The 18,428-nt window shown below is 31.5% G+C and overlaps 1 protein-coding gene across 6 annotated transcripts in view; it reads right to left on the bottom strand.

The window, feature by feature from the left end:
• LOC129221154 (probable phospholipid-transporting ATPase IIA) overlaps positions 1–18,428 on the bottom strand; it is a 64,253-nt gene that overhangs the window by 8,710 nt on the left and 37,115 nt on the right. For all 6 annotated transcript variants that reach the window (XM_054855605.1, XM_054855604.1, XM_054855603.1 and 3 more), the window contains exons 11-20: positions 16,793–16,958; positions 15,286–15,342; positions 14,170–14,445; positions 11,365–11,526; positions 9,805–9,897; positions 9,598–9,681; positions 9,340–9,510; positions 5,787–5,975; positions 2,649–2,793; positions 277–430 (exon numbers count right to left, since the gene is read on the bottom strand). In XM_054855605.1, coding sequence (XP_054711580.1) covers positions 277–430; positions 2,649–2,793; positions 5,787–5,975; positions 9,340–9,510; positions 9,598–9,681; positions 9,805–9,897; positions 11,365–11,526; positions 14,170–14,445; positions 15,286–15,342; positions 16,793–16,958 — 1,497 coding nt within the window. The remainder of the gene's footprint in view (positions 1–276; positions 431–2,648; positions 2,794–5,786; positions 5,976–9,339; positions 9,511–9,597; positions 9,682–9,804; positions 9,898–11,364; positions 11,527–14,169; positions 14,446–15,285; positions 15,343–16,792; positions 16,959–18,428) is intronic.

The raw sequence follows: 18,428 nt of genomic DNA, 5'->3' as shown, positions 1-18,428 counted from the left end.
GTAATGCTGCAATTAGGATCAGTATAGCCTTCACAATGCTACCAGGTTAAGTTTGCCTCAACTATAATTACAACATCATTCAAATTGAACTGTATTACACAACATGCTTTCATTGACATCTGCAGGACATGTGACAACCTCAGAAATTTTCCTCAGTTTTTGTTTTAAACAACTCAAAAGATGTTTTTTCAGACATCAAAAAACAATTTTCAAACATAAGGGCTCATAAAATAAAATATTTTGCAGAAATACCATGAATAAAATTATCTTGCTTACCTATACCTTCCATGTACAAGTATAAGACGAGCAATGTGACTGAATTGTAAAACAGAAAAATCGGCAGCCAACGATGCCTGTTTCCCTTCCTTGCCTACAATGCCAATACCCACGTCTGCAGCTTGGATCATACTTACATCATTGCCCCCATCACCTGAAAGGATTGGTCAAATGAAATAAATTTCAAGTGAATACAATGACATAGAAATTTTTTTAGCTGTTCACTGATTGTTTGTCGCTTGTACATTGCTCTAAATCACCACCGGTCTTCTTTTTAGTTTTGTCAAATTTTCTTTCAATATAATTAAGTTTTAATCTAACTTTTTTCATCTTGGGCCCTTCCTATCAATAAGTTCATTTGCTGTCATACCTTTCAACCTTCCCATGTGGAGGCTATGAAAGGGGCACGAAAATGAAAATATTTAAGTGAGTCACTATAATTTAATTATTTTTTAGGAATGCAAAAGGGTCGCAAGGCAGTTCTACGTTAGCAATTGCATACTCCATACAGAACTAAACAACTCACGGCATTATGAAAACTCGGAGATAGCACTAAGTTTGCATTTATTTCCACTACATACAAAAAAAAAGATTGGGTAACTAAAAAATAAAGGTCAGTTGGAGTTCACTAATGGTACTTTCAAACTTAATTAAAACATTAAGAATTTGAATTAAATGTGCTGAAAAGTAAAAAAAAAATAAAATAATCTTAATAGGCACAAATTTGCAGGAAACTGCTGAACTGCATTTCAGGGTTGCAAGGAACCCTTTTTCCAAAGCAAAACAAGAAGTTTCGTCTTGAACTAAACGAGCCTACTTTCCTATATACCTATACTATATCCTAGTATCTCATTAATATTCTCAAAAATAGCTAAAATTGCAAATTGTTTCAAACATATTTTTTTAAGCTGATTTCTAGGAATAAAATATGCCTTACTCGTCTAAAAAATTAGATGCATAAAAAATAAATAAATAAATACATGAACAAATAAAATAGCAGCAACTTTTAAACAAAGCAGCTAATTCACTTTTCTCCATTGAAAAAAAAATATCCGCTTTCAAAACGAAAAAATAATAATTAAAATTAATAAGCTCATTAAAATAAATACATGTCAAAAAAAATCGTCTTTTCCCCCACTTGCCAACAATAGTTTTTTAAACGAATTAATGCACTCACCAAAATAAATAAAAACAATAAAATGTCAACTTAAAGAAATAATTTTAACAGTCAAAAAAAAAAAAGTCTGCATATATCTTTATGTAGAAACATATATGACTTCGAGTTTGTCTGCCGAAAACTGGATACCTAAATTAAAACTTGATAGTGAAAATAAAAACAAGTCATATTAATAATAATTATTTCACAGTTAAAACCATGGCGCAGTCGGAGTCAATCTCATTTTGAGATAAAGGAGTCGGAGTGGAATATCCAAGAATCGGAGTCAGTCATTTGTCCTCCATGTATAAATTTTTGACAAAGCTACGAAGTCAGGGTCGAAGTCGGAGAGTCGGATTCCGACTAATTGTTGGGCACAGGAGTCGGAGTCCGAGTTTGTCATCAAGAGCTATTTCTAACAAAATTTGTTTGAAGTAAATCCGCCTTCAAGTACAGAATCTACATTGACTTCCAGTTCCCTGGTAGGCGCTAATGTTAAGAGATTTGAACAGTTCAAAATTGAACAGGAAATAGTTCCAATCAAAAGCATATTTTATATACAAGTTTTTCATCAACATCTTTTTCCTACAAAGTTTGTTTGAAGCAAATTCGCCTCACAGTTCGGAATTGCCTGGAATTTCCCCACAGGGGCTAATGTTAAGTTTTTTTGAACTGTTCAAAATTGAACAAAAAATAGTTCAAACCAAAAAGTGAAATATGGGAATGACTTGTCCTTGCCAAGATCTTTCGAACAAAAAAAAGTTTGTTCGAATCGGACTATTCATTCAAAAGTTATTGGGGGGGGGGGGACAGAAGACAGACCGACAGACATTTTTTCCCATCTCAATACCCTACTTTCCAATTTTTAATTTTTCGATATTTATTTAATTATTTTATTTATTTTTGACTTTTTTTGTTTTTCGTGATATTTTTAAGACCTTCTTTCATGCTTTTTTCTTCTTTCTCTTTTATTGAAAAAGAAGGCTAAAAAATGGGCTTATGGGTGAAAACCTATCCCAAAAAACTTTGTGTGTGGTTTCCTGAAAACTTGTGCCTAATAACATTGTTTTATTTCCTTTTACTATTTCAGAGTTGATATGAACCAGGCACAAGAAAAATTCTTCTAGTTTATATTTTTGGGATTTTTTTCCCCATTAAAGTAAATAGAAGAGTATCAAGGCAAATAATTGGAATACAGAGAGTGAGAAAACATTACCAACAGCACATGTCCTTCTTCCAGTCTGATTTTGTATGAGCCTCACCACAGCAGCTTTTTGAGTTGGAGAGCACCTACAGCAGACTACTGCTGGACACTGACAGGCTAGTTCCATAAACTCATTAGGGTAGAATTTTAAACACATCTACAAAGTTTGATAGGGAAAAGGGGAAATCAATACACAGGAAATACCTTGAAAATGGTCATTGAGAAGAAAAAAAATGTGCAAGGATACAGCAGGTTTTTACATACAGTTACATCAATATTTTTTAAATATGCAAAAACAAAAATACCTTTGCATTTCATCAAAAGTTTGAGATATATACAAAAAGTATAAATTAGTTTATTGCCATGAAAATTAAAATATTTCATAAATTTCATGAAAATTATCAAATAAAAGAGCAATTTTCCTACTTAAAGGGTGATTGAAGAAAACTATCAGGAAACTTATTATAAATTTAGAAACAAGTTCTATTTAAGTGTCTAAAAAAATGCTTTAATTTCAGGATATATACAATGTTTCAATCAATTGTACATGAGTACATTAAACAAGACATTTCATTATATACCAGAAGTGATGCTTGATGGGGGGGGGAGCAGAAACAAGAACAACCACTTGGCAAAATGACAAAAAGTTTTTAAAAACTTGAAAATTGCTCTCCCCTCCCAAGAAAAATTACCTTGTTTAAAATTTGGTTTTTAGACACCACAGAACCATTTAGTTTCAGAAAGGGGTTTACAAGAATGATTTTCTTAGCATTTCCTCTTTTAACTTTTGTTTAGTCACATGATGTGAAATTACTTTTTTGTCCACTAACACTATCTAGAAAAAAGTCTTCATTTTTGCTGACACACTCCACTAGAATAATGAAGCATATTGTTGTGGGCAGGTAATGGTAGCATCTGCAGAAATGAGTTTTCGAGATATTTGAAGAAATGTGTGTTGGATTCAATACCAACAATAGAGAAATGTTGTAATTAGATTTTTTTTTCAGCTGAAACCAAATAAGCAAGCTCGCACAATAAAGCTAATGTACAATAGATGGCAAATATGCAAAAAAAATGAAAAATGTGCAGTTACTGCCCTTTATCTTCCCATAACAGTCAATTATTTGGTGTCAGACAGTTTTATGCAAGTGAGGTTCAAATCTTATACAGCAGAGTCTTGAAAATTAGAGGTAATTTCGGCTCATGCTACAGCCGAACCAGCTCCTTCAGATTACTGAAAACTCAGGTTATCAGAAAAATTCTTAATGATTGAAACGGGCGACCTAAGAACACACACTTTTTACATCTTTGTACAAAAGGATGTATTGTCTTCACCAAAAATATATCACTGAAATTTCAACATAAATTTCTATTTTAATGACTCCTAAAGGAATTTTCCCTACTTTTTTGCATAATGTCTGTATGTATTTAAGTGTGTAAACTTGTGGACAAACAAAATATGTTTCATGTTGCCTGAATGAGACCTTTTCACAAGGGTCTCAGTAGACTTTTTCAAAACTTTAAGGGAATTTTAAGAGCTTTTCAGCAAAATTTTAGGAAAATTTTAGGGGCAATTCAAAATTTTGTTCGATTACAAACACGTAGCCTAACCATAGTTAATTAAATAACAATTGAATAACCAAACTGAAAATACATTCTAACCCTTATAGCATAAACACAAGTATTTTCCCAAAGAGAGAATTGAAACAAAACAGAAATAATAATTTTTTGAACTAATTTATATGAAGTAGCCAGAAAGCATTTGAATTTGTTATCTTTTTAAAATTCGTTCTTTTCCCTTTCAAAGATCTACAGTTCCAAGTTTTTGCAATTGACCAGCTCCTACAGATATGAAATTCTGTTCAAAAGTCATTTCCATAATGTCTTGTCTACAGCGGCTTTCAAGTGTTTTTTCATACCCTCTTTTAATTGACCTAGAGCTAAACTTTCATTTTTTTTAAAACACATTAATATTTTTTTTATTTCAACAAATCTGCAAATCTAGATTTTTTCTCCCAAGTTGATTCCTATTCAAGTTTATTCATTGTCATTTTTCTTTTCAACTACTCATACAGCGGTGTGGAACCTACAGATTGCGATGTTGACCCATGCATCCTGTTACGTTCAATGTTACGACTCTCTTTGAAGCGACAATAATTTTTAGTTTGTATTTTTCTTCTCTTCCATAAATTTCAATGTTATTTAGAAAATTAAAAATAAATAAATTATACGTAAATGTTCTGGCATAATGTTCATCTTTATAAAACTAAGATTAAAAGAACATTTAGTCCTGTTGAATTAATGTACTTTTTGACTGATTTATGATAATCCTTCACTGTTTTTAACTATCAACCCTGACAAAGAGATGATAAAAATCAAACATTGATTTTATGATGCCAGTCAACTTGGGAAGATCTTAATTGCACAATAATTTCATATTTTATTCAGTAATGTCGCAGCTTTATAAATTCTACCTAACTGGTCATAATGCACATTTATTTGAAATCTTTTAATGTTTCTTTTAAAAGAACTTAATTATTTGTTAATATTTTTTTTTACTTCCTCAATTCCGGAAAAAGTTTCCTATGTGTGACTTCTTCAGAGAAGAACACAAAACACTTAACACTTAACATGAAACATTGACTACATTTTTAAATTGAAAATACAGACACTTTATAGAAAAGAGAAATAAGTAAGTAAAGATAAGTTTTTATGATGATATGGACCAATTTTAAACAATGAATTAAAATTAGAAATAAATCTAAATTTCCCATGGAAGAAGAGAAAAAAGAATAGTGCTTCATCAATCTATAAATTTAATGGCAAGGGCACATATTTCAGCAGAAACTAAAATTTGGAGCATTTATAAAATTTAACCTAAATTTACCTTTTTAACTATATTTCTGCTCAAACACTCTGACACCTATCCTATTTCATTCTTGTCACTTTAATTTCAATAAAATATTTGTTTATTTTTTGAGAAGCTCCATCAGTGTTTTAATGATATAATTCTATTCTTGAAAAAATCAATAGTACCTTTTCCTTTGCTAATTGTACTAAAATTCACAAGTTCAGTATAAATTACTACTTGAAAAGAAGAACTCTTTTTAATGTATGTAAAACAGCTAAAATCAAAAGCAATAAATTTACTTCTAAGCTATCTCCTTTAATAATTAGGACGCAATCATTTTTTCGTCTAAATGCGTTGAGTTCTAAATGGGCTTCTGTGCGAGATGCAGCTGTCTCAAACACGTGGATCTGCTGAGTTCTGGAAACCAGGCGAGAAGATTTAGCTATGCTAATGGCTGTCTCTAATTTGTCACCAGTAAGCATCCATATCTATTTTTAAAATATTTAACAAAAATTAAAATTTAATTTACAAAAAATTTCAAATATTAAGCATCTAATTAAAAGATTAAGTAACTAATTAAAAGATGCAAATACAGTAATCTTTCAACATTCGCAAAAAGTTGTTTTAGGAAATCTGCACCTGTTGGATTAGCATATAATTATAATATTAGGAAAAAAAGATTCGTTTCCAATGTTTAATTTAAAACAAAACACTTTAAAACTTGTTATTATGCATATATCCATACAAAATTGCATATTGTTGTCTCAAAGCAACAGTAGAATACCATAAAATGGTACAACTTTGCTCTCTAGTGCCCTTTTTTTCAAACTTGCGAGCTCCAAAAAAAATCACCAAGTAGTGTAACCATTTAGGTACTTAAAGACGCTTCTTCAGATTGCCATTGCTTTTGTATGCCTCAGATAATTTAGTCGTTCTTAGCGAGTGATTCGACTCATTTGTGGAAAAGCCAAGTCTCCTTTAGGCAGACAACTAAAACTGTTTTTCAAGATCTAGTAAGTTCAGATTTGCTTTACTAATTTGTCAGTTATGAATTGAGCCGCTTGTTAACTTGTTAAATTGTTTCGTAGTTTTCACAAGCTCTCAACATTTATCGAAAATGGGAATGTACACCAATGGGTATACACAAATTGAGTACAACAATGGGAAACCTATTTTTCATGGCTTTTAGTGGCTTTAGAGCTTCATTTTATTCTCTGTAGGGATGCTTTCGTCATATTTTGTGCTATTTGTTGTAAATAATGGCAAGAAAAGAAAGAACGCGGCTTGGGGAAGGCCCTATCGCCTGTTCTCATTAGCCCGTACTAAGAGTTTTTGAAGAAGGTGCTGACTGAAAGCCGGACCAAATACAAACTGAGATAATTTTTAAAAATTATTTATTTTGATGAGATTTGAATTAGAAATGTGATTTCTCATTTTAGTTTTCAATTTTTTTTTTTTTTTTTTTTGATCTTGTTTAAAATTTGTCAGACCTACATATTTTCTGAGACCTATGTAAAGGTACCTAGCTTCTAGTTGGTGAGATTTTTCTAGTTTTCAAATGTTTCTATGTCAAAACCTAGGCAGATAGTAAAGAACGTTACCTACGATTACCATGTTGAACTTTATTAATCTCTCAAAACGACAAGTGATGATTAAGTCTTAAAAATTGAAAAAAAAAAAAGTAAATGAGGGAATAGTTTCAAGCAGAGGACAACATGTAGTCTCAGACAACAATAAGCCAGATCAAGTTTTCACTGTGTTTTCCAGGTTAAAATGAGGCGGCCCATAGTTATACCCAGTAGGGGTACAACTATGGACCACGGAGAAAAAATTCCCCTTCCTCTTCTTTCCAACTTAGATTTTTTTAAAAAGTTTCATATGAAAGATGAGATGTGTAGCTACCATTGCTTAAGTTCTCAAATTTCTAAATCAAAGATATACATGGAATTTTCATTGAAAACATCAAAAAGTGGCCCATAGTTGGACCATTTGACGGTATGTTACTGTTATTCCTGAGATTAGATGTCTTATTGTTGCTCTGAGGCGAGGATATTATCATTGAACTGAAAATTAACAAGGGTGCCGTGAAAAAATTCGTAGTTCTTTAAAGGGTGGCCGTGAGTCGGCAAAGTCAGAGAACCCCTCACCAACATCATTTTTGTCCAGCAAGTAAGAGTTCAATACTATGTTCATAATAGCAATATTTTCTGGACACTTCATTTTTTCAACTCAGCTAATCTTGCTAAAATATGTCCAAAGTTTGCAACTTTGCCAAAATCTTAAGTATAAGGTGGTGCTCAGAGATCGGGTGTTTTTCTAACAGAAAGGTACAGCCGAACGGAGGGGGTTGCAAGGTCGCCAACCTCATCCCCTTGGCGGGGAGGATCGGAAATTTCAGTCAGCATGGCCACCTGGCCGTTCGAGCATCTTGTTTTCGAGGTAGAGCAGTGTTTTTGAAATAACGAGTCTATTGTTACCTTCATTTTAACATTCTTCCTCATGGTGTTGTTCCTAAACAAGACATGATATTGGAGTGGGTGCAAAAATTCTGTGCAATGGGTTCAAGTGTTGCGACGTGGAACAGGAATAAAAAACGAACAACAGTGAATGTGGAACATGTCAGAGTTGATGTTATTTCAAGCCCTCATCACTCAACCAAACTTAGAGCTCAAGTGCTTCGGATGTCCCGACACTAAGAATGCATCGTCCGAGAAGGAAAACATTTAATGGACATAATCTGTCATAATTAATAAAATTTGTTTTCCCTCAATAAATTTCCATTGTCACTGAACATTTTACAATTTTTTTCACCCCGATACCTTCAAAATTGATAATTTGGTGGATTTTAGAAATCCACCCGACTTATCTGCGCCATCTTGTATCAATACATTTCCCATCACTGAGAGCCTAATTTAACTTCAAATGATTTTGTTGAATAACTACAAAATTTTTACGCCACAAATTTGTATAACAGTGCTTTCCTATTATTATTTTAATATTTTTCAAAAGTTATAGTCTTTGATCTGTTAGTTTTTGCTCAAAATTTTTCTACTTTGGTTTTATGAAATAGAAATTCATCCTGACATTTCTACCTAATAACCATTCAACCCTTTCATTGGAGTCTTTCAATTAAACTTTCACCCACTTCCTGTGCTGAAATTCTTTTAAAAGCTGATGAGCAATGAGCTGATGGTGACAATTCAATATTCCATAATCAGATTAATTATCTAAGCCCTAATAATGAGGTTATTCTAATATAAAGCAAAATTTTCATTAATACTCTAATATGTGGGAGAAAAAATACTTATGCAGTCAAATCTCGTTGAAACGAACTTCAAGGGACCACAAATTTTATTTCTTGCTGTAACAGAAGTTTGGTTGCAATGGAATTCAAGCAATGCAACAGCAATTACATCGGAAATAAAAATTCATTTCATTGAAGCGAAAATTTTGTTGCATTGGTATTCGTTGCAACAAGATTTCACTGTATATTAAAATTATGTATCAATAGAAAGCCCTAATTTGTCTGCCGGATATGAAATTTTTTCAAATTTTTCAAGGTAATTACAACTTCAAATATAATTGTTTAAAATTGATTGAAGCTAAACTTAGGGTAAGCCTTCATTTCGAAACAGCGTAAAATGTTTCATAATACTTTTATTCAACGTCATGACCTATCATTGATTTGATTGACTGCTGCAAAACTTTATTCCTTCTCTAAAATTAACACTCAAAATATAACTAAAGAAAGAAACAAAAACAAAAAGTTTTTTGCTGTTACATACAGCATTAGTTTATGTTTTTCTTCATTTAAAACATAAAATGTTTTCTTTGGATTTAAATACTTCATACCCTGATTCCCGCATTTTTCAGTAACTCTAGAGTTGGCCTGACATTATCTTGCAATTTATCTTCCACACCTGTCACGCACAAAAGTTCCAAATCCCTTTCTAAGCTTTCAATGACTGCTGTGACTTTGGCACTTCTGTCATGTATGCTGACCTTTGCTTGATTATAGCGGACCTAAATTAAAAAGTAAATGCAATTGTTCTGAAACAAATTTTGGGAAAAAATTAAGACAATATTGCATTAAATTAAAAGTAAACAAACCTCAAAATCAGCATATTGTTCTTCAGTAAGAACTTTCTTTGCCACTACCAAAGTCCTAAGGCCTTCTCTTGCCATGTTTCCACACTAAAAAAACATGTTATCAAACAAAAGAAAAATAATTTTTAAAAATAAATATATTTCAATGGAGTATAAAAATCAAAACTTTAAAAAATTTCAGCAATTTCTGAAAAGTTTGAGTGAAGTTACCTCTTCATCTAGCCAATCATTATATTGTACTATGGATGACATAACAACATCAGCACCTTTTAGAAAAAATATTATTTCGCCAGTACTTTCCTCCTAAAATAAATTCAAATATTCATGAAAACATTTAGACATAAAAAATAAATAAACATTAAAATTTTAACATAATTTGATGTTTGAAATAGCAATTAGCTACATTAGAAAACCCGCATATGAGATTCGGGACATTTACCCAAATTTTAATATTTCTCTCTTTTAAAAATACTTGATTTAATTTTTAAAAAATGTCTCTTTTGAAAATACTTAATTTAATATAAATAATTTCATAAAAAATATAAATATAGCTAACATTTTTCAACCCAGAGCATTGCAAGCATGATGTTTTAATTTTATTTAATGCTTATTGTTCAGATAATTGGGAACCCTTGGTTCATATTTTAATTCAGTTAATTAAACTAAGAAATCTGATTTTTACCCCTGAAAATCATGGCCAGAAAAAACAAAATTAATAAATAAACGTTTTTAAAAAGATAAGTAATTTAACTTAATTTCATTATTTAATGATAAAAATCGAGAATTCATTGCTATAATATCAAAAATTTAGTTCTATATGCAGTTTTGTAGTTCATGAAAGTCACAGTTACTTGTTTCAAAATATTGCCTTTGCTTTAGTGAAGTAAGTGCTACATTTGATAAACAATCTCATAAATTGTTATGATTACTTTAAAAGTGCTTTTGAAACTATATTGCAAATTAATGATAAACTCTCGATTACGGTTAAACTTGTTCTGTTGAATAATGTTCTAATTTTTCTATTAAATGTAAAAACTATTTGTAATTTCATTTCAGAATTTTTTTAGCAACCATTTTAAAGTTCTGCATGCCAGTAAAGTATAAAATTCATTTCAAGAGTGGCAAAGTTAAACTGTACTAGTTACTTCCTTTTTACAAGCGAAAAAATGGCATGTTAAAAACTATGGATAATAAGTTCCCAAAATAGAGAGACTCAACAATAACTTTTAAAAGCATGTTCGTTTTGGAAATGAAAAGAAAAAAAAGAGGATTATGGGTATTTTTTGACATTTGTATAAATCATTGAATTATAGATAGAAAGAAAAACTTTTTATAGTATACAAAAGAAACGTTTTTAATAAATTTGAATTTTTAATTAAGAAAATATAGAAACCAAATATCCTCACAAAATTAGTAGCAAACATTTTAGTACATTAATTTTTATTGCTCACAATTGAATTGCAGCAGTAATGGCTTCTAACTTCTATATAATCTTTAAAATGTCTGAAAGTGACCTAGTTTAGGTTTCAGACCTAAAATTACAAAAAAAAAAAAAAAAAAAACAGATCATTCTTTGAGAACTCAAATCTTAATGGTTTTAATTCATTACATTCTTCTCATTAATATCAAAAACGAACCAACATTTTGATCAGATGACCACTTTCTGCTGCACAGAATATCTTTTGCACTTATAAGTATAAAGAAAATATAGTTTAAGAAACATAGATATGTTTATGGCACAAGGGGAAAAAAGCAAAAAATTTAACTTACCTTCACTATGATACCCATTCGTTTTGATTCAGAGGTAAAAGGAAATATCTGAAGAATAGTGTAGTTCAGTACTTCTTTGTGAACTGTTCTCAGTTTCAATTCAGATCGATCACGGTGAATCAAGGCTAATCCTACACTCTCAGTCCAGCTAACCAAAGCAACCTACTGAAACAAAATTGAAATAATAAGTCAGATGCATAGGCAGGGGCAGATCATGCGATTTTGAGGCCCCAGGCGAAGCCAGATCCGGAAGTCCTCTAATTGACACAACAAAAATTATGTAGTTCACTAATATTTACAATGCAAGAAACCATAACTTTTTTTTATTTTTTGAATTAATAAGTTTCGGAGGTGGGGGTAGTTACATTCTTATTTAAAAGGGAAAAACAATAACATTTCTGACCAAAAAACTTTACTGTGAAAATTTTTGTCTTCTCTGTTTTTTCGTAATTTAAGTAATGCAGGAGGGAGCTCCAATTTCAGGTATCTAGCAAGATCCCAGCTTTACCCTGTTTTCCAATGCACGTAACTCAGTAGCGCAACAAGTTTGAGGGGAGGGGGGTTCATTTGGCAAGAAAAAAAAAGGAGAGAGAGAGAACCTCTGATCGGATAAGGAAAATGAGGAAAAAGGGGGGCGGCGGGGGTTTTCCCCCCGGGAAAATTTTTAAACTTTTAGTTCTAAAAATGCGATTTTAGATAATCTTTGCTGATGTTAGGGAGCAAAAAGGTGCAGCTGCAGGCAGGCCTGGATCTGCGCATCCGCAGTGCCGGGGTGCACCAGGCCCTTTGGGGCCCCCAAATACGGCCCAAGAAATTGAAGAAAAAACTGAAAAAAAAACTAGCACTAAGACTTATTAACGTTACAAATATACACTGCTGGCCTCTGAGGCCCTACAGATTTTATTGCAGAGGTCCAAAATTTATAGACCTGGTCCTGGGTGTAGGAGTTTCAGCGGAAAGTTGTTGAAATTGAAGCCTTAAAAACGCGATTATAGGCCATATTTATTGATGTTAGGGTAAGGGATGAAGCTCAGGGACTGCCTCCAATTGATTTTTTTTTAAAACTATAGATCGAAAAATCAAATCCTCCCCTCCCCCTTCCCAATTTTCGAAGCTGTAGTTTCAAAAACGCAACTGTAGACAAACTTTACGGGATATTTAAAATCTGATGAAAAACTTCGTGAGATACTGTCCGACCATCACAAGAAAAGCCACCGCCGAAATGTCTGCGCCTGTCTACTGCTATAGTAACAAGGCAGGTCTCATTTTTCCAAGGAAAGCTTAACATATTGGAAAAACCACCACGACTGCACAAAGACAAACAGAGTGGCAAAATGGCACCATAAAGCCTTCCTGCTAACCCTTACAGAAAATGAACGAAGTCTGTTGCTATAGCAGTAGACAGGCGCAGACATTTCGACGATGGCTTTTCTCATGATGGTCAGACAGTATTTGCTTTTGTTTCTTGCTTGAAAATCGTACAGTATAAAGAAATCCATACTTAAAGGATAACTAATAATAGGTTAGACCGGTTGTTGTAGTTTATACACATTTTACATTTTGATTTTTGTTACATTTGTTAGTTATATTTTTTGTTACTGGTGCTACATACCAAATCAAAATTTCATTGGATGCAAGTACTATTTTCCTATTAAATAATGATTTCAAACCTTTGTTGACATAATGTATTCACAATAATAAAATCTTAAATTTCTTCTCGAAATTTATCAACTATACCCACCAACGTGGATCAAATTGATACACAAATGAATAAACTGCCACGCTGACATAATAAGAAGGGAAATGAAGTTTTTACGGGTTGTTTTGAAAGAAGATTCTTACAAAATATTTCATTCCAGTGAGATGCTAAAAGTAAATTTGATTTAGTTAATGTAAATAAAGTATGGTTATCTTCTCCAAAATACGCTCTTTTAAATATTTTCAGCGTAATTTCATTTATTTGAGGTTTTTTTTTTTTTTTTTTTGAGCAATCACGAATTGCTTATTACTATCACTTACAAAGTTCATGCTGTTCTAATTTTTCAGATTATTATGGCCACGACTGTTTTTAAGATTTATTTCGAGAACAAAAGGGTGGTGTTACGATAATGTGGTCGGCTTAGCTAGATTAGGGGAAAAAAATGGAGTTAGAAGACTATTTCACATTTTAATGAATTTCTCAAAGTTGCTTTATGACTCTTAAAATATTTATTTGGTCTATTAGTATTTCATTTAGGTCTGTTTTACTGTGTATGAGTAGAGATTTAAATCACAGTGAGCCTTTTTCTGAGCATTTCTACTTATATTTTCAGCTACATTAGAATGTTGAGCAAAGGTTGAAAAATCATGTGCAAACTAATCAAATATAATCTGCTTTCTAAAATGCAACTATGTTTACATTTAACTGTTGCCAATTGACAATAAATAATAATATAGATTATCTTTATTAGCTTTCGTTTTGATCTCTGAATTTTAAGCTTTCTTTTCCTGTTTTTGATTTTAGTATCTCACAATCATTTGATAACTGGGTCACCTAAAATGTCAACATCTTTTTGCTTAACAAAATTACATTTATGAAAAGGCTATTGCAAACAAACATCTTTAACCAATTACCTAAGAAAACAAAGCAACTAATTTCTCAACCACTAAAACCTCATTAACATTTTCCCTGCTGCATCAGTTATCATTTATATTAAATTTATTCCTGAATATGTTTCTGGAAGAATCTCATAAAAGGTATTCTGCTTGCATTGTAACAAAAGGTGATAGGTTCTAAAGTGATTGAATAATTAAATGATACCTGACCTCATCAGGGCTGGAGGCTTGATAAACAAAAGACTGCTTCCCCTGCTGGTCTGCCTCGGTATCAAAGTCCCCTTCTGACTCTGAAGTTTCTCTGACAACTGGATCGTCATAAACAGGCGTCACATTATGACAGAGGGCCAACGCTCTCACCGCTTCTTGCACTCTCGTCACGACCGTTCTCCGCATTTTTGGCACAGGCATTTTGGCCGGAGAAGGCCCAGAAGAGGAACTTCCAGATGGGATTGGGGCATATGCAGTTTTTACGTGGGAAGCCACCTATACAATAGTGAGCAAGGAATGAGAAAAAAAGAACATGCTATTTGTTTAAAAAAATTAATTAAATGAGAAATTGACAGAAGAAAAATGCAAACTGTCAAAAAAAAATGCCCTCCTTCTTATTTATGCTGTTATTTATTTTGACAATGTTTGCTTCACTTTGTATCACTTATTTTGTTCAGTAAGCAATGTACTTAGATTTAAAAACATATAATTAATTGCTTTTAATGTGAAAAGTTTTGAGCACATCGCACAAAAATAAACTGATAAAACACCGACATTATGAGAGAGTGGAGTATTAAACTGTTTTAACAAAAATTTTATATATTTCTTAAATATAGTCAAAAAGTATTTCGGCAAAAGTTATTTCCAAGATTTTGTTTAATGCATTTGTATTTGTTAAACAGTTTCTTGTTCAAATATGCAAAAAATTCAGTAACTATTGCAAAATCATAATAGATAACAAAACCAATTGTACATTTGCCAACACGCATTTAGATATTACACTGTAAAAATGCTCTTGCTATACCACTGGTATCACAGCACAACAAAATAGAAATACTTATTTCAATCCAATTCCAGTAGCCATTCAGGGTAACTTTGAGACCAATTTCTCCACTTTAAACCGGCCCCTTCGTAGTTTAAGAGTTTATAGAATTTTATGGCATACAACAGCAGAAACACTCAATTAATTACACTAAAACATATGAAGTGGCAATGTTAACTGGAACAGCTCAAAGTTACTCTGAATGACTGTAGTAAATATTTAATTAATAAAATGGAAGTAAAAAAATATATATATATTTAAAAAAAAAATAAGAAAGAAATTAAAAGTTTTACCTCATCAAATGAATCTGATCCATATGCTACTGTGCCTAAGTGCAGCTTTTTAAATACCTGAAAGTAAAATTATATTTACAAGAACCCAAATATTTGAACATTTAAAAATCATAGAAAAGTTTAATGATGCTCTGAAAATAACAGGGGTTGATCTTAGGTGTTGATTTAAGGTCCGCTTTTGTTTTTATTTTGGGGGGGGGGGGGGAATGTAAAAAAAATTTCTCATGAAATTTTTTTTTCCGGCACTTTTTTTTAATTCATTTCTTGTAAAAAATCCTGTTATATACAGCATGCACATTCCCTATACACAGCAAAAGTCTAATCTGAAATTCCTTTGAAAAAATGACTTTACTGGGAATGACTTAAAAGTTAGAAGTTTGTTTTTACTGATATTTTGCTCTTAGACAAACTGACTGAGCTTAAAAGTGATGAAAAAATTGTTTTAATAAATGAAATTTTGTGAAAGGTCTAATTTTGAGATGTGAAATTTTCTGAAAAGCCCTTTTTTACGATATAGAATTCTGTGAAGCAGCTGCAAAGCAGACACAATTTGCATCTGAATCCACCCCTGAATAAAAGTTACAGTTGATACAAATTTGATGAACATGCACATTTTTGTCTTCTAAAAAAGCCAGTATCAAAATAAAACAGAAAACTACTCATGGGCAGGGGCGTGCACAGATATTTTGGGGCCCACCACAAATAACTTTTATGGGTTCCCCTCCATATCATTTACCCCTACTTCCCTATATATATATATATATATATATATATATATATATATATATATATATATATATATATATATATATATATATATATATATATATATACATATATATATATATATATGTCATCCCTCATTTAAAATATCTCGGGCTCCCTTCAGGCTCGAGCACGGGCCAATAGGTGTCCCCTCTCTCCCTTTGTGCACGCCCTTGCTCATGGGTAAAAAACATTTTAGATGATAATAATGTTTTCTTAAAAGAACTGAATCTTTATAATTAAAATCTTATTTTAAAATGGGACTTTAATCATTAAGATCCAGTATTTTAACCTGATTGATTTTAATTTTGCCTATGATTTTTATGCTTAATGCAAGACAATTTATCTTAAAATAAATAACAATATTTCAATTCCCAAAGAAAAAAATAGATAAGTAAAATGATGTAAACAAATGTTGTTAAATTAATACTGATCTAAAAATGGTAAAAACATTAATTATGTCATAGATGGGGAAATGACTGGACACAAACTATAAACTTTAACACAATTTACAAAACATATTTTTTCCCCCCTTACTTTAAAATAAGCAAAAAGTTTACACAGCCAACACGAATGGAAAACGGGACTGCAGACATAGCTATTCAATAAACTACAACAAATTTAAAACATGTAAAGAACTTTTTAAAAATGATTAAAATATGAGTTCAACTAAGTCAACAAGCTCAATTTTCAAAGCAAAACTTAAATCACAGGCACCACACACGATATTCAATCCACTAACCATTTCATTCCTTGTCAGAGTACCAGTTTTGTCAGAGAGTAAAAATGTTAATCGACCTAACTCTTCGGGAATTGTTGTGCTTCTGACGACAGTTTCGGGTATTTCTTGATCCTTCTGAATTATCCATGAATAAACCATTTTTCCCATGTCCAAGTTGACTCGAAGGCTGCAAGATTTATTTGTGAATATTTAGAACTATGGAGATAGAAATGAAATGTTTAAATATACAGTCTATGTTCATAATAAAGACCCCTGTAGTGCAAAAAGAAAATCAGTTGCTATAACGGGAGGTCGTTATAATGCAAATGTACAAGACATTGCATTTTTTTTAAATGTTTTTTTTTAAATATTGGACTAGTGTTAATAAGTTATGCTTTGTTGAAAAGAACCAAGAAATCAACAAAATAATTAACTTCTGGTATAAAATAATAAATGCTGCACATAAATTGCAAGTAAATTTCAAACAATACATTTAAGGTCAAATAACACTGAAAATAAGACTTATTTTCAGGGTTCATACTCTATTTGGATGAAAAAATTCCATGACTTTTCCAAGACTTTTTCATGACTTCAATGAAAATTTCCATGACCTCGTTATACGAAGAGAATAGCACTATTTAATCTCAAACTTGGTAATATTTGGAAATGAGCATTAGCAAAATGTCTATATGAATGCCACAGCCTCATTGAAGCACTTACTCATAGTGGAAAAAATATAAGTGCACAGTTAAAAAACTATTCTTATTTGTCTTCTTCAACATATAAATTTTCGTAAAGTAAAAATGCAGTGAAACAAATATGATGATGCTTAAATGTTTTTTTTATAAAAACAGGCAGAATGATATTGAATGGGAAAAAGGTTGAATGAGTCATTACTAAGTTTCAATGAATTTGCTTCAAAAGTTACCTTTTAGTGTCAACAGTGCCTTTAATCATCCACGTAACTTGACAGTATTTTGGTTCTTTAAAGTAAAGCCACATAGTTTAGTTCTTTATGTTTCTAAACCAGATCTTCTTTGAAAAAACCATTTAGTAATGAATCAATATTCTGATTCAAAAGTATATTTGTTTTGTTTACAAATTTGCATATTTTCAAATGCACATAAATTGATAGGTTCAGAAATTGCAGAACACGTTTAATTCCCGACATTGCACGTAGCAGTGGGTCGCATGCATTAGTTTGTAGTATGTTGGGCACTACTGTTTTAGAGCATTAGAATTCCTCTTTTTCTGTATTCTATCGCCTGACTTATAGATCTTTATTTTCTAAAACATTCAACAAATTAAGATAAACTCTGATAAATTTAATAATAAAGTCCTTACGAGTGATGGAATCGAACTTGCATGCAATTGAATGGCTTTTTTTTTTTTTTTTTTGAGTGGGCGTGGCGAAACTAAGAACGTGAAATTTTGCTACTACAGAATATAAAACATAAAAAGTGTTGAAAATTACAAAAAATTCAAAATAAGTGATGTCCAGGCAGTAAAATCACATCGCAAAAAATGGCAAGCGGCTGCGACAGAAGTGGATGCAATGAGATTTAAAAATTCAGATTTGATTTTTGAAACGTTCAGTTTTCCACTTTTAATAGCTTTTATGTGCTATACTGTTAAATCACTCAAGATTTCTAATGCT

This window comes from Uloborus diversus, chromosome 4 (genome assembly GCF_026930045.1).
Source record: "Uloborus diversus isolate 005 chromosome 4, Udiv.v.3.1, whole genome shotgun sequence".
NCBI lineage: Eukaryota > Metazoa > Arthropoda > Arachnida > Araneae > Uloboridae > Uloborus > Uloborus diversus.
This window is presented reverse-complemented; position numbering and strand designations above follow the sequence as displayed.